Source organism: Arachis hypogaea, chromosome 5, assembly GCF_003086295.3.
Source record: "Arachis hypogaea cultivar Tifrunner chromosome 5, arahy.Tifrunner.gnm2.J5K5, whole genome shotgun sequence".
Taxonomy (NCBI): Eukaryota; Viridiplantae; Streptophyta; class Magnoliopsida; order Fabales; family Fabaceae; genus Arachis; species Arachis hypogaea.
The window spans coordinates 112,360,309-112,382,249 of record NC_092040.1 but is presented as its reverse complement, the minus strand read 5'-3'; the positions used below and the strand labels follow the sequence as shown (position 1 = coordinate 112,382,249).

General features: G+C 34.4%; 5 protein-coding genes across 10 annotated transcripts; 2 read left to right on the top strand and 3 right to left on the bottom strand.

Moving 5' to 3' along the window:
* Positions 1 to 3,376: 3,376 nt before the first annotated feature.
* On the top strand, positions 3,377 to 5,345 carry LOC112804010 (deacetoxyvindoline 4-hydroxylase). Of its 3 annotated transcripts, none has more exons than XR_011881728.1 (3): positions 3,377 to 3,947; positions 4,340 to 4,661; positions 4,868 to 5,345. XR_011881728.1 is itself a non-coding variant. In XM_029298587.2 (3 exons), the coding sequence occupies exons 2-3, from the start codon at positions 4,347 to 4,349 to the stop codon at positions 5,031 to 5,033; spliced, it is 573 nt and encodes a 190-aa protein (XP_029154420.1). In that variant the 5' UTR covers positions 3,377 to 3,947; positions 4,340 to 4,346; the 3' UTR covers positions 5,034 to 5,345. The 3 variants fall into 3 exon arrangements, 2 of the variants coding, with proteins under 2 accessions (XP_029154420.1, XP_072092662.1); XM_029298587.2 differs by having other exon boundaries at positions 4,776 to 5,345; XM_072236561.1 differs by lacking the exon at positions 3,377 to 3,947 and having other exon boundaries at positions 4,183 to 4,661; positions 4,776 to 5,345.
* An 808-nt stretch (positions 5,346 to 6,153) lies between these two features.
* Positions 6,154 to 9,203, bottom strand: LOC112802801 (1-aminocyclopropane-1-carboxylate oxidase homolog 1). 2 transcript variants are annotated; one of them, XM_025846155.2, is made up of 4 exons: positions 8,873 to 9,203; positions 8,563 to 8,647; positions 7,441 to 7,762; positions 6,154 to 6,622 (listed from the first exon to the last, which is right to left on the bottom strand). In XM_025846155.2, exons 1-4 carry the CDS (start codon positions 9,084 to 9,086, stop codon positions 6,368 to 6,370), a joined length of 876 nt encoding a protein of 291 aa, XP_025701940.1. In that variant the 5' UTR covers positions 9,087 to 9,203; the 3' UTR covers positions 6,154 to 6,367. The 2 variants fall into 2 exon arrangements, with proteins under 2 accessions (XP_025701940.1, XP_025701939.1); XM_025846154.2 differs by having other exon boundaries at positions 8,563 to 9,203.
* Positions 9,204 to 11,934: 2,731 nt separating this feature from the next.
* LOC112802798 (deacetoxyvindoline 4-hydroxylase) lies at positions 11,935 to 16,420 on the bottom strand. Of its 3 annotated transcripts, none has more exons than XM_072236375.1 (4): positions 14,508 to 14,648; positions 13,321 to 13,841; positions 12,659 to 12,980; positions 11,935 to 12,400 (listed from the first exon to the last, which is right to left on the bottom strand). In XM_072236375.1, exons 2-4 carry the CDS (start codon positions 13,836 to 13,838, stop codon positions 12,146 to 12,148), a joined length of 1,095 nt encoding a protein of 364 aa, XP_072092476.1. In that variant the 5' UTR covers positions 13,839 to 13,841; positions 14,508 to 14,648; the 3' UTR covers positions 11,935 to 12,145. The 3 variants fall into 3 exon arrangements, with proteins under 3 accessions (XP_072092476.1, XP_072092475.1, XP_025701936.1); XM_072236374.1 differs by lacking the exons at positions 11,935 to 12,400; positions 12,659 to 12,980 and adding exons at positions 14,854 to 15,175; positions 15,820 to 16,420 and having other exon boundaries at positions 14,508 to 14,763; XM_025846151.3 differs by lacking the exons at positions 11,935 to 12,400; positions 12,659 to 12,980; positions 13,321 to 13,841 and adding exons at positions 14,854 to 15,175; positions 15,820 to 16,420 and having other exon boundaries at positions 14,425 to 14,763.
* Positions 16,421 to 16,880: 460 nt separating this feature from the next.
* On the bottom strand, positions 16,881 to 17,884 carry LOC112804009 (1-aminocyclopropane-1-carboxylate oxidase homolog 3). The gene is made up of 3 exons (XM_025847450.1): positions 17,763 to 17,884; positions 17,213 to 17,534; positions 16,881 to 17,027 (listed from the first exon to the last, which is right to left on the bottom strand). Exons 1-3 carry the CDS (start codon positions 17,882 to 17,884, stop codon positions 16,881 to 16,883), a joined length of 591 nt encoding a protein of 196 aa, XP_025703235.1.
* Positions 17,885 to 18,447: 563 nt separating this feature from the next.
* On the top strand, positions 18,448 to 20,372 carry LOC112802800 (1-aminocyclopropane-1-carboxylate oxidase homolog 1). The gene is made up of 3 exons (XM_025846153.2): positions 18,448 to 19,266; positions 19,478 to 19,799; positions 19,898 to 20,372. The coding sequence occupies exons 1-3, from the start codon at positions 18,737 to 18,739 to the stop codon at positions 20,156 to 20,158; spliced, it is 1,113 nt and encodes a 370-aa protein (XP_025701938.1). The 5' UTR covers positions 18,448 to 18,736; the 3' UTR covers positions 20,159 to 20,372.
* The last annotated feature ends 1,569 nt before the right edge of the window (positions 20,373 to 21,941 follow it).

The window sequence follows — 21,941 nt, the reverse complement described above, 5'->3', positions numbered from 1 at the left end:
CCACGCCGCTAATTCGGCCTCCACGGCCTGCTTTTCCTTCTCCATCTCGGCCACCCGTTTCTGCGCTGCGCCGACCTGGCCCTCCAAAGCCATCTCACGTTCGACAAGACGAGAAACCGTGGCGTCCGAGTCCTCTAACTTCTTCTCAACAGTGGCAGTCTTTTTCTCGGCAGCAGTGGCCTTCTTCTCGGCGGCGTCAAGTTTTTCATTTGATTGAGTCAACTGCTCCCGGAGAGCCTCGACTTCATTTTTTAGCTCATTGTTAGCCTTCCCACTAGCTTCCAACCTCCTGCGGAGGGACTCCATTCCGGACAACTCAAACTCGGCCTTCCGGGCTATCACGGCACCCCGCAGAAGGGTTCGGTACATCCACCTCGCCTGCCCGGCAAGGGAAGACTCATGGAAGTACTCCTCAGTACCAGGAATCAGCTGGGAATCTATGAAGTTCCCAGCATCAAAATTCCTCTCCATGACGGTAAGGACCCCCTCGGGACTGGAGGACATCTTCCTTTTCCTCTTGGGGTTAGGAACCTCCTCCGCGCCATCATCGACTTCAGGGGCAGACGTCGAACCCCCGGTGCCTACCACTTCGCGGAAGGGAGAGGAATGAACCGTTTTCTCGCCCTCGACCTGGGCGGCTTGAGTCGAGGTCCCGGTTCCGTCAACCGCGGCCTCCTGCCCTGAAGTAGTTTTGTCCTCTGGAGGAATTGCAGACTTCTCAGCGGCAGATTTTTCATTATCCCCTTCGTCATCACTAGCGCAGAGGAAAGTTTGGAACAAATTGGGAAGACCAGTCACCGACGCAAACATCTCCACTGCAGAAAAGTAAAGAAGGTCGGTTAATCGCCGCAGAATATCAATAAAAGTAAAAAGGTAAAAGGTAAAGTACAAGTTTCTCACAAATATAATTACGACCGGACTCCCGATCACCCATAAGGAGGTGGGGATTCACTTGGTTCTTCCCAAAGACCGCCATCAACACTTCGGCAATCTGCCTATCCACCGCCGACATGCCGTTATAGGTTACCTTAATAAAGGTATTGGACCCAGCCCCGAAACTCCAATAGGTCGGGATGAGTCGTACTCCCTCCAACGACAACCAAAAGGGGTGACGACCTTTGACAGGGCGGACCTTGAAATATTTGTCCTTAAACCCATGGTAGGAATCTTCAAACAAGCCAAAAATCCTCCGACCCTGGGCAGACCGGAAGGACATGAACCCTTTTCTGTGTTTCCCCTCCTTGGAAGGGTTTGTGAGGGTGAAAAAGAAGAGGAAAACATCTACGGACACCGGCAGCTCGAGGTACTCACAAACCATCTCGAAACAGCGGATCGAGGCCCAACTGTTCGGATGCAACTGCGACGGCGACACGGAAATACGACTCAATAGCGCCATTTGAAAGGCTGAGAACGGGATACGAACTCCGACTTGTGTGAACATGGATTTGTAGAACCAAATCCAGTCGGCGACTCGGGGGTGTTGGAAGTTGATTTCATACAAACGCTCGTGAGGAGCCGGGACAAAAACGTCATAATTGGCTTCCTCGTCAGTCCCTCCGCACAAGTACCCGGCTTGTCGGAACTCGGTGAGCTCCTCCTCGCCCATTTGGTTAGGCGAATCCTTGACGTCGGAGACGACCCAAGCATAAGGATCGTACGCCGCGGGGTTAACGGAAGCTCGGAAAACCGTGCGAGCCATACCTACATGGGGGGACCATCCAGTCAGTCTAAGAGATCGGTTGCTCAGGCCGAATACAGACACTACCCCCCACGACTCCCCGACTAAGGCCGATCAAGACTAAATCACGAAAAGAACAAGAAAAGCCTACCCTGGAATGGTACTTTCCCCCCCTAACACATCTACTCGCAATTAAAAGGCTACACAACAAACATGCAAAGATAATGCATAAAAGAGAGTATGATTCGAAAGTTACCTGAATTAGTGGAAGAACGACGGAACAGTTGTTAAAGAAAGATGCGAAGGAAAAAGCACACAGCAGCACTGCAAAGAAATGTTGAAATTTGGGAGCAAGAAGAAGGCAGAGAAAAGGAAGGCACAAAAGAAAGAAAGAAGTGCTTAAACTGTCCCGTTTAAAAACTACCCTAGGGAGCGCGAAACGACTGGGGGCAGAATAGTTTTTTCAGCAAAGATTTTTCACCCCATTATGAGCATTTAATGCTCGGCACTGGGAACGATGCGACGAAACGGTTGCTTATACAACCAAAGGGCACGCGCGTCGAGGGTAAATCCTTATCACGAACGACCGACCAGACGACCCCAAATGGGAGGCGAGACAACACGCCATTGATGGCTCCCACAGCCACCATTGGCGTGTGGGGGCACTGTTACGGCCTGGCCCATGGAACCAACGGGTCGACCCTGGCCCGAGATCCACCCGACCCGGCTCCTCGCCCTCTAAGCGACCCGGACACGTGTCCTGTGCGCCCCACACGCGGCTGCAGGACAGCGTCCTTGGGAATATGGGTCTGTCCTCACGTGGGGCCCACTACTGACATGTATATAAGGGGAAGATTGGCTCTTCCCCCGAGGTACGTCACCTTTTCACATCACTCTTTCCTCCGCCTGCACACTAGCTGACTTGAGCGTCGGAGTGTCTTTGCAGGTGGCTCCCCCCCATCCTCTCTTTAGGACAAGTGCTCGTCTGCTCGGGAAGCCCGCAACCAGCGCGACCAAGACCAAGGCATTCTCACTCCTTCACACGTGAATCCGACCTGTCCGGAACGCGACTACCGAACACCTTGTTTATTGGGCGACAATAGATGATCCTCAGTGGGTTTCAGATATAAGTTTCCATGCTTTTATTAAGGCTTTCACCATTATTAATTTGAAAATAATAATATAAAATTGTGTGTGTGAAATCAATTGGTGTGAAGCACATCTTCTATTGGAATAGCAGAATAGCTTGTTGCTATGTTATTGAAGAAGTGAAACACAGAGGAATGAAACTTCAAACTTATTTATATATATATATATATATATATATATATATATATTGGACAATTCAAATTTCACACATTTCATATTTATTGCTCTTTCTCTCCTAAAAAAATTTGTTATATCTAAAATTTAAATTTAATATATATTTCTTAAAATATTAAATACTTAAGAGTGTTCTAGTAACTCATCATTAATTTTTTAATTAAAAATTTGGAAGTTTAAATCTCACCTTAAATATGAAAATATCTCGTGTGATAAACTGTCAGCAGTAAAAAATATTTATCGCACCTTAAACTTTTTTTTTTGGGTTGCCATCAAATCTTAAACACTTTCTAATATTGGATTATGTATGTTTTAATAATCAAATAAAGTTGACTTTCATGTACCTATAATTGATTGCACTCATACCTTGTCCAAGAATTGATATCAGATATTATAATTAAGAACTCCGCTAGGCAATCAAGGCAAAATAACATTACATGCCATTCCTACTAAACACTGAAGTCTTGAAATAGCAACTTTTTTTTTTATGGAGTGGAACATGGCTGGCACTGATGAATCTGGTTATGATAGGTAGAAGGAGTTAAGGCTTCTTGATGAGACAAAAGAAGGTGTGAAGGGTCTTGCTGATGCTGGTTTGACTAAGATTCCAAGGATCTTCATTCACGACAACCTTAACACTTGTTCCTCTCATCATGTCAATGCTAATATTCCAGTCATTGACTTGGGATCACTGCATGAACAAGGTAACTCATCATCAAGGCATGAGATCGTTGAGAAAGTGAAAGATGCGTGTGAGAAATGGGGTTTCTTTTAAGTGGTCAACCATGACATTCCAAAGAGTGTGTTGGATGACATGCTTGATGGAGTGCGTAGATTTCATGAGCAGGATTCATAAGCAAAGAAAGAATTCTATTCACGTGATATGTCAAAAAGAGTGTATTTCCTGACCAAATTTTGATCCTCGCCAACTTCCCTCTGTTTGCAGGTACTTGTACTACTTTCGAGTGAGTAACAATAAAATTTTATGGTTTAAATTTAGCTAGATTTTACGAATTTGATAACATTGTGCAGAATTTCAGTTTCATGCAGTGTAAAAGAGTTTTATATAATTATCTAATTATATATTATTGCATCAGTAAAAATAATTTTAAATTCAATACTTAAAAATTGGTCTAAACTTACGAATTTGATAGGTAAACTTCACCTGTATGTATTACTTTTCTTATTTTAATAAACTTTCACTTCTAACTTTCTTTAGTTTTCTCTCGCTTATCCTCTTCCCTTTATATGATTTCTAGTATTAGTAACTTTTGGAATATTGATCAAGGGTTACTAACTTTCTCTCTTACTAATGTGAAATCAATTTATTACTTGCAGAGATATAATGATGGAATACTCAAACAGAGTCAAGAGACTAGGCCTAACTCTGTTTGAATTGTTTTCTGAAGCATTAGAACTCAAACCCAGTCACCTTAAGGACATAGATTGTGCAGAAGAGATTTTCCTGCTTGCCCATTATTTCCCATCTTGCCCTCAGCCAGAACTCACTTTAAGGTCAAGTGGCCATTGGGATACTAGCTTCCTCACAGTTCTTCTTCAAGACCAAGTTGGTGGCCTCCAAGTCTTCCATGAAAACCAATGGCTTGATATCACACCTGTCCCTGGTGCTTTGATCATCAATGTGGGTGATATGATGCAAGTAAGTTCAAGTCATCAATTATCTAAATTAAAAGAGAGCTGTGCTTAATTAATATTAATGACATTAATTATGTAAATAACAACTTTATGTATGGTTGATAATCATTTTTAACAGCTAATCACAAATGATGATAAGTTTGTGAGCTCTAGACATAGAGTTCTGCCTCCAAAAATAGGTCCGCGAGTTTTGATAGCATGCTTTTTCAGGCAAGATCATCCTCCTGGGACTTTCAAGGTTTATGTACCAATAAAGGAGTTGTTGAGAGAAGAAAACTCTCCAATCTATAAGGATATAACCGTAAATGACTTGATTACATACCAAGGCTCCATAGGGCTAAATGGTGTCAAGGCACTAGAACACTTCAAGTTGTAAAGCATGCATGAAGAATTTGAAGAGAAACTGGCTGAAAGTTATGCAAGTTTGTTTTATTTGCAGTGTGTTGAAGAAGTGATGAGAGATTCTGAATTAGCATGTGTCTTATATGAATGAATGTCAAATAATTTGGTTTTCTATCTAATAATAATAAGTTCATGTATGTCCAAATGCCATAGCTTGGGTATTTATGTAGTATATGAAATAAAAACCCTAAGCCTCGTGTTGGTTAAGTAATTTGTATGTATCAATTAACAGTCACAAAGTTTAGTTTCTGTTGAATGACAATCATGTTAACTATTAGGCTTGGAACTGAGATCGAAAGATTAATTTTGAGTATTATGTTTGATGATTTAAAAATTTCGAAACACAAAGTTTTAGTTCCTTCAATACCTCTAAAAAGTGGAGATACAGAAAGATTGAAATTTTGAAGGACAAAAATTAAAACTTTTCAAATTCTAAATCTACCTTACAATTTTTATATTTATCTTAAATCAAATATGATATTGAAGCGTAACTCAGTTAAATATATTTTATATCATATATAATTCAGTTTGTGTCACTTAGTTTTTGTCTTTCAGTTTTAGTCTCCCTTTTAAATACAACCTTAATACTGTTTGTTTGTGGCTATATGTTGTGCTTCTAATAAAGCTCTTAAATGCATATATTTTGAAATATTTGTACGAGTTTAATTAAGATATACATCATAATTTTTTGACGACTTTTAAAATCATATCGAAATTGTCTTTGATATATAATTTTGAAAAAAAAAACTGTTAATGAAAGATCTACCAATGTATGTGTGTCTTAGACAATTTTTAACACCGTAAACAAGTAGTATAAGATGGAACTTTCTGCTTTTTGGTTAGGCATTATATTGTGGCAAATCTCAAAAGAATCAATTTCCACTATAACTGCTATATTCATCTTCACTCTTGTTACGCAAAATAATATTTTAGCATGCAATGAAATCTTATCGATAACTTGGCTTGTCATGTGGCTAACGTGTCATATATACGACAAGTCGACAATGATGCTACGTATGGTACAAATGATGGACCACTTTCTTTATTTAAGATAAATTTCCTTATATGAACAATTTTTGTCACAAATACCTGAATTATTTAACCAATACTCAACTTTTATTTCATACTAGATATGTATTACATCAAAAGCATTTCAACATGAATTTATTAGAGATAAAAAAAAAAAAAACAAATTCAAACTCAAATACATACAGTAATTTGGAATCTCTCATCACTTTAACACACTCCAAACCAGATTTGCATAACTTGCATCAGCCAATTGTATTTTCTACTCAAATTCTTCATAGTTTACAACTTGAAATGTTCTAGTGCTGAAACACCGTTTAGCCCTATGGAATCTTGGTATGTAATCAAGTCATTTACTGTGATATTTTTGTAGATTGGAGGATTCTCTTCAGTCAACAACTCTTTTATTGGTCCATACACCTTAAAAGTCTCGGGTGGATGATCTTGTCTGAAGAAACATGCTACTGAAACTCGTGGACCTATTTTAGGAGCCAAAACTCTATGTTTAGAGCTCACAAATTTATTATTTGTGATTAGCTGCAAAAAATAACAAGATGTAAAATTTGACGTTAGATAATGTCATTTAGCCCTCTTTTTTAATAGGTACATTAGTTTTGAAGTAATGTAATAAAATTCCACACATGACTTAATATCCAAAGATAGAGTTTTGCTATCTATTCTAATTTTATATTTCATAATTATTCTTCCAATATATATGAAGCATTAGTTATAAAAGCAAATTCATTTATTAATATATTATGATTTATAAACATAAAAATTACACCAATTTTTTATTTACTGTTCATTTTAGCCAACTAAAAAAAATTACCATCATTTGTAAATATTTATGAAACAATTTGTTTTTCTTTATCAATATAAATTATTTTTAAATGACTATTCACAAAAGATATTTTCGTATAAAAATAATAGTATGATTTGATATATTTAATTAAATTATTTAATATAATATTTATTCAAATTAAATTTTAATGATTATATTTACATAAAACTTCATGTGAGTAGTTATTTTTTTTATTCAATTAATTGATTTCTTAACTTCTATACTTTAACCATAAAAACTACACTTATTTACCGTTGAAAAAGAAAAGTCTAAGAAATTAGTATTTTTATTAAAAATTAGTTAGCATTTAATTAATAAAAGAAAAATAAATAATTTTATAGCATTATATGTAATCTCAGACCATTTAAAACATTAATAATAATTAATTAATGGTTATAAGTTACAAAATCTGCTACCTAACACTTCTAAAAAATATATATATACCAAATTACCAATTAAAAAAAACGGTTAGATACATGTATTTTCCTAATAAGATAATTGATGAGGTTATTACCTGCATCATATCACCCACATTGATGATCAAAGCACCAGGGACAGGTTTGATATCAATCCACTGGTTTTCATGAAAGATTTGAAGGCCACCAACTTGATCTTGAAGAAGAACCGTAAGGAAGCTAGTATCCCAGTGGCCACTTGACCCTAAGGTGAGTTCTGGCTGAGGGCAAGATGGGAAATAATGGGCAAGCATGAAAAGCCCTTCTGCACAATCTATATCCTTAAAGTAACTAGGCTTAAGGCCTAATGCTTCGGATAGCAACTCAAACAGAGTTAGTCCCAATCTCTTCACATTGTTTGAGTACTCCATCATTATATCTCTACAAGTAATAAATTTATTTCATATTAATCATTGATATGAAAATCTATTTTACCTTCAAAATATTATAAAAATTTCTATAAAACAACATTTTTCATTAAAATATATAGGTGCATTAAAATAGATTAAATTTATTGGACTAGTTCATTTACCTATTTAAATGAGCACAGTTTATCTCTAAAATTAATCACATTTAAATTTTGGGTTAAACAGACTAGTCTACGGATTAAATAGGCAGGCCGTTTAAATTTTTTACACTTAAAAAAAATTAACATTTTTAGGTAATATTTCTTTTGATCTGACCAAAAAACACTATTCATCAACTAAGAAAAACTATTTGTTTAAGATTTTTAACTTAAAAATAATTTTTTGTCAAAATATTTTTCAAAAGATAAAACATAAAAATAAAAAAGTGAGTCATTTTTAATCTATCGGACTGACCATAAACAATCCAGACTAAAAAATTATAACTCAGAATAAAACAAGTTTAAAGGAACTAGTCTGTTTAATTCGCAAATTTAGATGGATCGAGTCTAAATGGACTAGGCTAGCCCGTTTATCGGTCCAAAAAATACATGAAAAAAATCATGACTAAATTAAATTAAAAATAATTAGACAAAACTAAAAGTAAAAAATCTTACTAAAACTATAAAATATATAATATAATATAAAATAAATACTCTAACAAAAATATTTTTGTATGAAAATAAAACTAAAAACCGTTAAATAACTTTATATAAAGATATTTTTTTACAGTAAAGAAAAGCTTATTACCAATTAACCAGAGAGTTATAGAAATACCTGCAAACAGAGGGAAGTTGGTTGGGATCAAAAGGGGCAGGGGATAATGCACAATGAAGAGTGTCCCTCCAATTAGCTGATGGAGCTGTATACAAATGAAAGTTGGTCAGAAAATACACTCTTTTTGATATATCACGTGAATAGAATTCTTTCTTTGCCTCAGAATCCTGCTCATGAAATCTACGCACTCCATCAAGCATTTCATCTAACACACTTTTTGGAATGTCATGATTGACCACTTGAAAGAACCCCCATTTTTCACATGCATCTTTCACTTTCTCAATGATATGATGCCTTGATGATGAATTACCTTGTTCATGCAGTGATCCCAAGTCAATGACTGGAATATTAGCACTGACATGATGAGAGGAACAAGTGGTAAGGTTGTCGTGAATGAAGATCTTTGGAAGTTTAGTCAAACCAGCATCAACAAGACCCTTCACACCTTCTTTTGTTTCATCAAGAAGCTTTAACTCCTTGATCCTATCATATCCTCCATCTTCCTGGTTATTAGTGACCACCATGTTAATTAATTCCTCTCCCTTCCCAATAAGCTATGTCGTCCTATGATGGTATGAAATGATGCTATATATTCTCTCTCTAGATTACTTCTATAACACCGCCAATTTTTTGGATAGATAAAAGGAATGTTAGAAATGATAGGAGAGAGTAAGAGAAAAAGATTTGTGTGTATTTAAATTATGATTTTGTGAGTTGTAACCATTAATTAGCCATCAATAATGTATTTAATGGTGTGAGATTTCATCTAATGGTGAAGAATCACTCATTTTTGTTTTGCTAACTAAGTGCTGGTCAGATTTTAACAAATTTGCTGGCTCCCTAAATTTTTCCTTTAAGATATATGTAATATGATTTAATATATACTGATATTTATAGGTGTTGAGAAAATTAAAATAATAAAAACGTAATATTCTATAATAAATATTAAAATATGATAAATAATTCTAATGAATGTTAATTAATTCTATATTTTTTATAAGGAATAAACTTTAATAATAATGATTATGAGTTAATTATCAATTCATACCGAAAAAGATTCACATGCTAACAACAAAATTCTTAAAAGATATTATTGACAAAATATGAAAATAACTTTTAAATAATTTAAAAATACGATAAAAAATAATTAATAAATATTATATTTTTTATAAATATAAAAATATTTTTTATTTGGTAAAAAATTTATTCAATTGATCTGAATTTTTATAGCAACATTTAAATAAATATTTAAAAAATATGCAAAAAAATTTAAAACAAAATCTCATCTCTTAAATTTTTTTTAAATGTAGTCACTTACAATAAAAAAAATTTAAAAATATTTACTTCACATAAAATTATCAAAATTTAAGAATAAAAATATTTTTTAATAATTTTTAAAAAAATTATATCAAAAATTTATATTTAAAATTTTTTGAAATATATTTAATATTTATTTTTTATCGTATTTTTAAATATTTTAAAAATTTATTTATTGTTAGAATTTTTTAAAATTATTTTTACCAACTATATAAATTTTGAGCCACTATTTTAATAGTTTACTCTAAATGAATATTTAAAGATGAGTAAACGGAGAAAACAAAAGAAAGGGTAGAGAAAGAGAAAGAGGACGGTGCCTCATGCATGATGCATGGTCGCAATGTGCGCCGCGTCTTCTATTTAACATGTTGTCGTTTCAGTACAGTAAGTATAGAAAAAAAAATATTTTTTTTTTTTTTTAATTTATTTCTTCATTATTTCTAAGTCTATATACTTTTTTTTTATAAAAATGTTAAGAAATAAAAAATATATAAACATTATTTGAGACTACCCTTCTTCGAGACGTGGGAGGAGCGTATGATTTGATATTGGCCATGTCATGTGGAACGGGGTTTTGAAGAAAATTAAAGTTTCAAGTTATGTGATTTAATTGATTTAAAGTTGACTATTTACTTGGTTAGTCTAAATAATATTTAAAAAAAAAAATTGGCCTCCGTATTTTGGGGGGTTAAAGTCGAAGTACATTTTGTGTCATCTAATTATTAGTAAATAATTAAATATTATAAAAATATAACTTTTGACGAAAAGCATTAAATTATTATATTTTGAATGTTTCAAATAATTTTTTTCTATATTAGATAATATAATCATGTTATCTGTATAATCAGGGAATAGGGACCATGAAAAAAAGAACTATGAATCTAGACTACTACAATTAATGTTGATACTCGTCTTCGATAGAGTCACTTCTAAGTATCAGCACATTGTTTAAAAAGAATAATAATATTAAAATAATAAAAAAATATTATATATCCAAATTCCAAAGGAACCAAGGGTGTCTTTTTGGGCATTCATTGACCATATATATAAAAGAAGTTAAGATCAATGTCAAAATAGGCTAGTTGCTGAAGCTAAAGTTTTGCATACAAGTGATACAACTCATGTGACTCGATATATCAAATAAAATAATAGTGTAACATTAGTACTTTATGGTGACCTGACAAAATGAAGAAATTCTACTCACATAATTGACATGAAGAGTATTTCTAACAGAGTATTAATTTTGATCATTTTTAAAAATAAATTAATTTAAAATTAAAATGTATATTAAAATTAATTTATAAAATAAAATTAATATTATTTTAGAAATACGATATCTTGTTAATAAAAAATAAAAAAAATTTGTTATTTGTATAATTATTTTAATAAAATAATTAAAAATAATATAATTATTGTTACAAAACAATCTTTATCATGTCTTAATCAATGTGATTAATGCACAAAACCCATTCATTCGTACCCCTTTTATTTTTTTGGCCAGGATTCGTACCCTTAAATATGGTGAAACAATGTGGGCTTTAATTGCCGAGTCTTAGACGATCCAAACTCGAAATAGAATCTGTTTTAAATATGGTATCATGTAGTAATTATGAGCAAGATTAAGGTGAACGCAGTATTGCAGTAAGTTAGCAATTCATATGATTAATTAGTGCATGAAAAGATAGATAAGATTTTTTTTACACAAAAAAAAAATTTATAAGATTTTACATTAATTAATTTATTAATACATTGGAAATTCATGTAAAATAAGACTTATAATATTAACACTATTTATAATTTTAGCATTTTAATTAATGATAAATCTGAATTTAGTTGTGCAGGTACTATAAAGAAGAAATAAAAATAAAACAGAGACAATTGCCTAAATGAGTATACTACTACTAGGATTCTCATCACTTTACAGAGTAAAATAATGCTTTCATTTTTTTTGGTGACTAAATAATGCTTTCATTTAACTCTCAAGGTTAATTTTATAGTACATCCAAATTATATTAATCTCTCAAATTCCAAATCAAATAAAATAATACAAAAAAATGAACACAAACGCATCTAAAATTAGGCATAAATTAAGTAATAAGTCACAATTGTACCCAAACAAGAAAAAAAAAAAAAGGTAGCCTGTTACATAACTTAATAGTTTTCTATATCATGAAGACATGATCACAACTTCACAGATTTCAGAGTTCTTATTTCGTACTCAATTTGAGGAAATGCTGAAACTCTCAATTGTGTGTATGTATTATTATTATAGCTTGAAGTGTTCTAGTGCAGAGACACCATTAAGTCCTTTTGCATAATAGTGCTTAACAAACTCCTTCACTGTGATATCTTTGTACATTGCAGGATTTTCTTCTGTCACCAACTCCCTTATTGGTCCATATACTTTTGAAGTCTCAGGTTCAAGATGCTGTCTAAAAAGGCATGCAACCGAAACTCGTGGACCTATTTTTTGAGCCAAAACTCTGTGCTTGGAGCTCACAAATTTATTGTTTGTGATCAGCTGTTAAAAATGTTGAGACATTAATTCACATTACCATAAAGCAGTGTGTAAAACAATTATATTACGTCCACACAAAAAATCAATTACTAAAATTAATCACTCTAACAGAATATATGTTAAAATATAAAATATATATTAAAAATAAATTAAATAATATATACATTTATATACAAATTTATAGTGACTAATTTAGGTATTGATTTTTTTATATGCATATATGTAAAAATATCTATAAAAAATTGATAAAATAATCACCACCTGCATCATATCACCAAGGTTAATAATGAGAGCATTAGAAACAGGAGTGATATCAACCCATTGGTTTTCATAGAAGATTTGAAGTCCACCAACTTGATCTTGTAGGAGAAGGGTGAGGAAGCCAGAATCCCAATGGCCACTTGTTCCCAGAGTGAGTTCAGGCTCAGGACAAGGAGGGTAATAATGATTAAGCATGAAAAGCCCTTCTGCACAATCTTTGTCTTTAAGGTAATTGGGATTAAGGCCTAATGCTTCAGAAAGCAATTCAAATAAAACTAGTCCCAATTTCTTAACATACTCTGTGTACTTACTTATGATATCTCTGCAAGGGAATTAGATTTTACAATCATGAAAAACAAACATTAGTTAGTAATGTAAATCATGAATAGCCAGAAGAGACAAAATTGTAGTAAAATTATGGAGCAATTATGTCAATTAAGTTGTGGTGACCAAATGAACTGATAAGTCACTACTCAGGACTCACTAAAGAAATTGTTTGCACAGCTCTTCTGGCCTTAATTTATACACTAAACTTACTAATAAATAATACAATTCATATCATGGGCTAAAATTTGAGTAGAACCAACTAACTACTATAGCATAGTGGAGTTATGTTCTATTGTTTCTACAAATAGAAAATAGACAGTAGAAACCATATGTACCTGCATATTGAAGGGAGTTGGTGAGGATCAAGAGGCCTTGGAGCCATTACACAAGAGAATGTATCCCTCCAATTAACAGCAGGAGTTGTGTACAAATCAAAGTTGGTGTTGTACAACACCCTCTTTGAATCATCACGTGAATAGACTTCTCTCTTCACCTCAGAATCCTGCTCATGAAATCTGCGCACCCCATCAAGCATTTCATCCAAAACACACTGTGGAATGTCATGGTTGACCACTTGAAAGAACCCCCATTTCTCAGACGCATCTTTCACCTTCTCAATGATCTCATGCCGTGAGTTACCTTGTTCATGCAGTGATCCCAAGTCAATGACTGGAATACTAACATCATTATTGGTAGCAGTGGAGGAAGATGTGTTAAGGTTGTGATGAATGAAGATCCTTGGAATCTTAGACAAACCAGCATCAACAAGGCCCTTCACACCTGCTTTTGATTCATCAAGAAGCTTAAGCTCCCTTTGCCTGTCATAACTTCCTTCTTCATTAGTAGACACCATGTTCTAGAATGATAAAATAATGTTGATGTGTGACTTGTTATGATAAATAATGTAATTTGGACAGCACATTGGGGTGTCCAAAAACTCTATACTACGGGTTAGGTTATCCATAAAAAACTAAAAACACGTGGTCTGTTTCTCTTTTCCTCAGCCTTATCTCTTTAGTTTGATTCTCTGCTTCTCAAGAGGTTTTCTTTTCATTTACCACTAGTGAGAAATTACCAACCTTCTTTTAACCCCGGAATTTAGTACTATTTTAAATTAAACTCATCGACTTTATGAACTTAAGTTGCCATAAGGAAAAACAAAGATGAAAATATTGTAAAACTATAATCAAATTAATAGTTGTACATTAAATATACAAAAAGTTACATATCTATTTAAATATAAAATTATTATTTTTCAGACATATATACCTAATGCAGAATGATTGTTTAGTATGCATCTAGTTAGTGATGGAGCTTGCACAGTTGCACATGGCAGCAGCCTACATCACGTGAGACTAACAACCTTGCACAGAATTAGCACGTGCAATATGCCAACATGGAAAAATTTTATAGTCGATGCGATTTTAGATAACCAGAGAGACATAAAAGCTTAACAGATTATAGTTTTCAGAGTTCTATATCATGAAACAACTTAACAGATTTCAGAGTTGTTATTTCATACATAATAGCTTGAAGTGTTCTAGTGCAGAGACACCATTTAGTCCTATGGCATACATGTGTGTCATCAACTCCTTCACTGTGATATCTTTATACATTGCAGGATTCTCTTCTGTCACCAACTCCTTTATTGGTCCATACACTCTTGAAATCTCAGGTTGAAGATGCTGTCTAAAAAAACATGCAACCGAAACTCGCGGACCTGTTTTTCGAGCCAAAACTCTGTGCTTGGAGCTCACAAACTTATGGTTTGTGATCAGCTGTTAAAAATGATGTTGAAGCATTAAATCACATAGCCACAAAGCAGTGTGTAAAAATATCTATAAAAAAGTTGATAAAATAATCACCACCTGCATCATATCACCAAGGTTAATAATGAGAGCACCAGGAACGGGAGTGATATCAATCCACTGGTTTTCATAGAAGATTTGAAGTCCACCAACTTGATCTTGTAATAGAACAGTGAGGAAGCTAGAATCCCAATGGCCACTTGTTCCCAGAGTGAGTTCAGGCTCAGGACAAGGAGGGTAATAATGATTAAGCATGAAAAGTCCTTCTGCACAATCTATGTCCTTAAGGTAATTGGGATTAAGGCCCAATGCTTCTGAAAGCAATTCAAATAGAACTAATCCCAATTTCTTAACATACTCTGCGTACTTAATTATTATATCTCTGCAAGGAAATTAGATTTCACAATCATGAATAGGTAGAAAACACAATTCTTATAAGATTATGGAGCAATTATTTCAATTAAGTTGTGGTGACCAAATTTATTATAAGACACTACATAAATTGTCTTATCAAGTTATGAATAGAAGACTTCAAGAGGATCAATCTCACCAAATATTATTACTGTTCACTTAAAAGTCACAGCAGCTCTTTTTGGCTTATTTTATACACTAAACTTACTAATAAGTAATAACTAATAAAATTCATATCATGAACTAAAATTAACTGTTAATGTATAGTTCAGCTTATGAGTCTTTAAGTGAAAATAAGTTCTTGAATGTGTAGGGTCTGCAATAAGTTATAATTTATAAAAAACCTAAGTAGTTATAGCAGTTAGGTTGGCTTAGCTTTGCTTAGTACAAGTGTATATATATAACTCTGCAGTGTAACTCTTTATACACTTACAAAAGATCTGAATGATAATTCACTTTCTACAAATATTAGCTCTCACTCTTTCATTTGATTTTTCTCTCTCTCTTAAGGTTTACATTAACTAACTACTAGTATGTTGTTGGAACCACTAGCATGATGGAGTTCTGTACTGTTCTTTCTACAAATAGAAAGAAGAAAGTAGAAACCATATGTACCTGCAGATTGAAGGGAGTTGGAGAGGATCAAGAGGCCTTGGAGCCAATACACAAGTGAGTGTATCCCTCCAATTAACCGCAGGTGTTGTGTACAAATCAAAGTTGGTGTTGTAATACACCATCCTTGAAATATCACGTGAATAGATCTCTCTCTTCACCTCAGGATCCTGCTCATGAAATCTGCGCGCCCCATCAATCATTTCATCCAGAACACACTCTGGAATGTCATGGTTGACCACTTGAAAGAACCCCCACTTCTCACAAGCATCTTTCACCTTCTCAATAATCTCTTGCCGTGAGCTACCTTGTTCATGCAGTGATCCCAAGTCAATGACTGGAATCGTAACATTGTTATTGGTAACAGAGGAAGATGTGTTAAGGTTTTCATGAATGAAGATCCTTGGAATCTTGGACAAACCAGCATCAACAAGGCCCTTCACACCTGCTTTGGATTCATCAAGAAGCTTAAGCTCCCTTTGCCTGTCATAACAAGAGCCGTGTTCTACTTGATTTTCTTCTGCATCAGTAGCCATCGTGTTCTTCAATTCCACTCCCTTTCTGAGTAATGACAAAACAGTGAAATTTGGACAGCACATTGGGGTGTCCAAATACTCTATACTACGCGCTATCCATAAAAACACGTGGTTAGTTTCTTTTTTCCTTAACGTTATCTCTCTTCTCTGGAAGTCTTTTTTGACGCCTGAATTTAGTACTATTTTAATTAAACTTATCGAGTTTATGAACTTAAGTTGCCATAAAGAAAAAAAGGTGAAAATATGTAAAAACTATAATCAAATTAATTAACAGTCGTAAATTAAATATAGAAAAGTTAGATATCTATTTAAATATAAAATTATTATTTTTCAGACATATATACGTAATGCAAAATGATTGTCCGTGCAGTATGAACAATTGAAGTTTCTATACACAACTTTTTTCCAATGTCATAAAAAATTTCAACAACCACTATCATTTAATTGTTTCAAAAATATTCTTGAATTAAAATATGCTTTGTTAACGTTAATTACAACATTAAGTTGCATGCCACAGCGCACTTCTTATTATAGCTTGAAGTGTTCTAGTGCACGGACACCATTTAGCCCTACGGTATATCTGTGTGTGATCAACTCCTTCACTGTGATATCTTTGAACATTGCAGGATTCTCCTCTGTAACCAACTCCCTTATTGGTCCATACACTTTTGAAGTCTAAGGTTGAAAATGCTGTCTAAAAAAGCATGCAACCGAAACTCGCGGGCCTGTTTTTTGAGCCAAAACTCTGTGCTTGGAGCTCACAAACTTACTATTTGTGATCAGCTGTTAAAAATGATGTTGACACATTAATTCACATAGCCACAAAGCAGTGTGTACAAATATCTATAAAAAATTGATACCTGCATCAAATCACCAAGGTTAATAATGAGAGCACCAGGAATGGGAGTGATATCAATCCATTGGTTTTCATACAAGACTTGAAGTCCACCAACTTGGTCTTGTAGTAGAACAGTGAGGAAGCTGGAATCATAATGCCCACTTTTTCCCAATGTGAGTTCAGGCTCAGGACAAGGAGGGTAATAATGATTAAGCATGTAAAGCCTTTCTGCACAATCTATGTCTTTGAGGTAACTTGGATTAAGGCTTAATGCTTCAGAAAGCAATTCAAATAGAACTAATCCCAATTTCTTAACATACTCTGTGTACTTAATTATTATATCTCTGCAGGAAAATTCAATTTTACAATTATGAATAGCTAGAAAACACGAAATTTTTGTCATCCGATTATGGAGCAATTATGTCAGTTAAGTTGTGCTGACCAAGTATTATTACTGTTCATTTATAAGTAGCACCAGCTCTTTTGGGAATAACTAATACAATTCATATCATAAACTAATTAAAATTTCAATGTAACTGACTAAGTACTAGCATGTTGTTGGAACCATATACCTGCAGATTGAAGGGAGTTGGAGAGGATGAAGAGGCCTTGGAGACAATACACAAGAGAGTGTATCCCTCCAATTAACCGCAGGAGTTGTGTACAAATCCGTGTGGGTGTTGTAATACACCATCCTCGAAATATCACGTGAATAGAATTCTCTCTTCACCTCAGGATCCTACTCATGAAATCTGCGCACCCCATCAAGCATTTCATCCAAAACACACTGTGGAATGTCATGGTTCACCACTTGAAAGAACCCCATTTCTCACAAGCATCTTTCACCTTCTCAATGATCTCAAGCCGTGAGCTAACTTGCTCATGCATTGATCGAATAGTAACATTGTCATTGGTAGCAGAGGAAGATGTGTTAAGATTTTCATGAATGAAGATCCTTGGAAGCTTAGACAAACCGGCATCAACAAGGCCCTTCACACCTGCTTTGGACTCATCAAGAAGCTTAAGCTCCCTTTGCCTGTCATAACCAGATTCGTGTTCTACTTTACTTCCTTCTTCATTAGTAACCACCATGTTATGATACAAATTGCTGGTTGATATTGTGTAATTTGTACGGCACAGTGCGGTGTCCAAATACTCTTTAGGTGTTATGACTGTTATCCATAAAAACACGTGCTCAGTTTCTTTTTCCTCTACCTACCTTATCTCTCTAATGTGGTTCTCTGCTTCTCAACAAGTTTTCTTTTCATTTACCACTAATGAGAATTTACCAACCTTTTCTTTTTACCCTGGAAATTCGTACTATTTTAAATTTATTAATTTTCAGACATTTTGTGATGGAGGTTGCCCATAGCAAATTCCAAATTGGCAACAGCTTAGATCACGTGAGAGGTGAGACTAATAACAACCTTGGACAGTATTAGCACGTGCGATACGCCAATATAAAAAAAATCTTGTTACTTGATGCAGAGGCCAGAGAGAGGGTCAATCTTGTAACAGTAATCACCGTCACAGTGTCACAAACATAATGATTGTCACCGGGGCCGGAAATCCCGCAATCAACGATCGCTTGAGACAATTGAAGGCTTTTGATGAATCCAAAGCCGGAGTCAAAGGCCTGGTTGACTCCGGCATCACCAAACTTCCACAAATCTTCATTCGCCCCCCGGAAGAGCTAACCGCCGGCGATCCATCTCCGGGAGAACCGACACCTACCCAGTTCAGTATTCCAGTCATCGACCTCAAGGATATCTCCGGAGACCGCGCCGGAGTAGTGGCGAGCGTAAGACATGCGGCGGAGACGGTGGGGTTTTTCCAGGTGGTGAATCACGGGATCCCCGTGAAGCTTCTGGAAGAGACGCTGACGGCGGCGCGTGAGTTTCACGAGCTGGCACAGGAGGTGAAAGCAGAGTACTACACAAGGGAGATGATGAAGAAAGTGAAGTATCTTAGCAACTTTGATTTGTATCAATCGAAGTATGCTAATTGGAGAGACACACTGTTCTGTCTTATGGGCCCTGAACCCCTTGATCCTCAAGAACTGCCTCCCCCATGCAGGTAGGTAATTACTGGTTAATCCTATATCCTATGGATTTAATTAGTAATTAATTCACCAAAAAGTATGTAAACTAACTGTTTAGTATTTAGGTTTATAATTTAAAATTTGTAAATAAAATCATTTAAAAAGATTGGCTATTGGTTGAAAAAAAAAAGTAGTTATAACATGACTCTTAATTCAGAGTACATAACTACCTAGTTTAATTTGCAGGGAAGTGACAATGGAATATTCAAGGCAAGTGATGATTTTGGGGAAGGTGCTATTTGAATTGCTATCAGAAGCACTTGGACTTAAAGCTGAGCATCTTGAAAGCTTGGACTGTGTAAAAGGGCACTCAATTTTGTACCATTATTACCCACCATGTCCTGAGCCAGAACTCACCATGGGAACTACCAGACACACTGATCCCGATTTCCTAACTCTTCTGCTTCAAGATCACATAGGTGGCCTCCAAGTTTTGACCCAAAATGGCTGGATTGATGTGCCTCCTCTTCATGGAGCTATAGTAGTCAACATTGGAGATCTGCTACAAGTAAGTCCAATTTTTTTGAATTGAGTTAAAAATGCATGATTAGATTAGTACTACTAGATTTGAATTTATATGTTGCTATAATATAATACATACTACAGCTAATGTCCAACGACAAATTCAAGAGTGTGGAGCACCGTGTGCTTGCAAATCATGTAGGGCCAAGAGTATCAGTGGCATGCTTTTTCACTGTTCATCGTCACCAAACGAGAATGTATGGACCCATCAAGGAACTCTTGTCTGAGGATAACCCTCCAGTGTATAGGGATACATCACTCAAAGATTTCATGGCTTACTATCATAGCAAGGGTCTGCATGACCATGGCAATTCTGCTCTTTCCCATTTTAAGTTAATGGGTTAGTTAATATTATGGCATGGAATTCGACTTAGATCGATACTTCATACTCATAAATAGCTCCTAACTTGGGACATAAATAAAATGATGTTAGTTAAACTTTGATATACAAAGGAGAATTTGGGTTAAATATTGTAGTTGAAAGATGAGTTGTCGTGACTAAAATTATGAAAATTTTCTACTACTACTAGAATATAAGAATAATGACTATTGTGTGTAACTTCTTCTTCTTCCTTTTTTATTTTTTTTTGGTTTGAGAAAATAATGAATTTAAAAAACAAATCTTGTTGACAAGGATATCAATAATTCAAATGAATTTGAAGCCTCTTCAATGAATATTTCTAGATACTCGAAAAAATTCTATACTTAATACCATTTATAAGTTTAGTATAAGAAATGTTAATATATGTTTAATTTAGGTAAAACACTTATATAAACCGAAGTCATCCTAATATTATATGAATCACCCAAAGTAAAAAATGTTACGTAGATGTCCTTATGCATGTTACTATATATATAGAAGAGTTATGTTATGTGTATACCAAAATTCGTCATTAATATAAAATATATATTGGAATACAAATACACATTGAAAATAAATTAAACTACACATATATTTATACACAAATACATTAGTGATTATTTTAATAGCTAATTTTATTGTACAAATAGCATTTTTCTATATGGAATTAGTCAAATTCAATTTACAAATTATAGTAGTAAATCAAATGAGGGTGTATCGAATTAGTATGGTGTAGGATGATTCGAAAAAATGTGATTCAATTTACTGAAAGATGTACACGGTTTGAATTCACCCATAATATATAAAGAGTAAAGCTAGAGAACCAAAAGCATATCAGCCAAAACTCAGCCAAAAATCTTTGGATGAATTCAAAATTTTTACGAGTTAATATATGTGGATGTTTCTTCTACTAAGTATTAGAATGTTTCTTTTTCATATTAAATGGATGTTTTTTTATATATTTTTCGAATTTGTGATTGTTAGAAGTGGATAGATTAATGTGAGAAAAAAGAGGAAGGTTTTTATAGGTTTTTATTAGGTTTACTTAATCAATTTAAAATGTTTTAAATTTTAAATTTAAAAAATTTAAAATTAATTAATTATTGATATAAATTAAAATAGTTTTGTTTAGTTTTTGGCTGATAAGTTTTTGCCTCCTTATACTTTTCCATATATAAATCGATACAACCCATATCGATTTAGCATATGATTTAGCATATGGTTTTGGCTCATGATAATCAGATAAAGACACAAGAAACATCTTTTTCTTTAAGACACATTATTTCTACCAATTAATGCTCGACACGTAGCATTGATCAAACCAAAACACGGTTCATCTTTACCAGTTCTTTTTCTTTTTTATTTGTGGTCATAAACGGTTTTATTTGGGTTTTTCCTCTCGCCGTTCCTCCCCTCTTATCGCTGCGGTCTCTCACTCTCACGACCTCATCGCAAAGTCGCTGTCTCTGCCTGAGGGCCGAGGTAGAATCGTGACCTTTCCTCGTCGCAGCCTGAACGTCGCCGCCTCCAACCCGGTCTTCATCACCATTGCAGTAGCATTTTCACCGGTCTTCGTTGCAGCTCGTCTATCAGCCTCTTCGTCGTTCGCCGCTCTTCCTTTCGGTAAGTCTTCTGTGATTTTATTTAGTATATGTCTTCTGACCTTGATGGAGTGTGGTAATTGAAGACAAAGGAATGCTGATGAAGAAGATTGGAACCATTATTATAGCAAGAATGTTGTTGAGGGTGCTTATTAGTTTTAGTGGT

Bases quoted from the DNA above. Each gene is read 5' to 3' on its own strand.
- LOC112804010 (XM_029298587.2), top strand. From the start codon at position 4,347: ATGATGGAATACTCAAACAGAGTCAAGAGACTAGGCCTAACTCTGTTT. The intron at 4,662-4,775 runs GTAAGTTCAAGT...CATTTTTAACAG, and splicing joins ATGTGGGTGATATGATGCAA to CTAATCACAAATGATGATAA.
- LOC112804009 (XM_025847450.1), bottom strand. From the start codon at position 17,884: ATGGTGTATTACAACACCCACACGGATTTGTACACAACTCCTGCGGTT. The intron at 17,535-17,762 runs GTATATGGTTCC...ATTTTCCTGCAG, and splicing joins CAACTCCCTTCAATCTGCAG to AGATATAATAATTAAGTACA. The intron at 17,028-17,212 runs GTATCAATTTTT...TTTCAACCTTAG, and splicing joins ACCTTGGTGATTTGATGCAG to ACTTCAAAAGTGTATGGACC.
- LOC112802800 (XM_025846153.2), top strand. From the start codon at position 18,737: ATGATTGTCACCGGGGCCGGAAATCCCGCAATCAACGATCGCTTGAGA. The intron at 19,267-19,477 runs GTAGGTAATTAC...TTTAATTTGCAG, and splicing joins GAACTGCCTCCCCCATGCAG to GGAAGTGACAATGGAATATT. The intron at 19,800-19,897 runs GTAAGTCCAATT...TACATACTACAG, and splicing joins ACATTGGAGATCTGCTACAA to CTAATGTCCAACGACAAATT.
- LOC112802798 (XM_025846151.3), bottom strand. From the start codon at position 16,415: ATGTGCTGTCCAAATTTCACTGTTTTGTCATTACTCAGAAAGGGAGTG. The intron at 15,176-15,819 runs GTACATATGGTT...ATTTCCTTGCAG, and splicing joins CAACTCCCTTCAATCTGCAG to AGATATAATAATTAAGTACG. The intron at 14,764-14,853 runs GTGGTGATTATT...CATTTTTAACAG, and splicing joins ACCTTGGTGATATGATGCAG to CTGATCACAAACCATAAGTT.
- LOC112802801 (XM_025846154.2), bottom strand. From the start codon at position 9,086: ATGGTGGTCACTAATAACCAGGAAGATGGAGGATATGATAGGATCAAG. The intron at 7,763-8,562 runs GTATTTCTATAA...TATTACTTGTAG, and splicing joins CAACTTCCCTCTGTTTGCAG to AGATATAATGATGGAGTACT. The intron at 6,623-7,440 runs GTAATAACCTCA...TATTTTTTGCAG, and splicing joins ATGTGGGTGATATGATGCAG to CTAATCACAAATAATAAATT.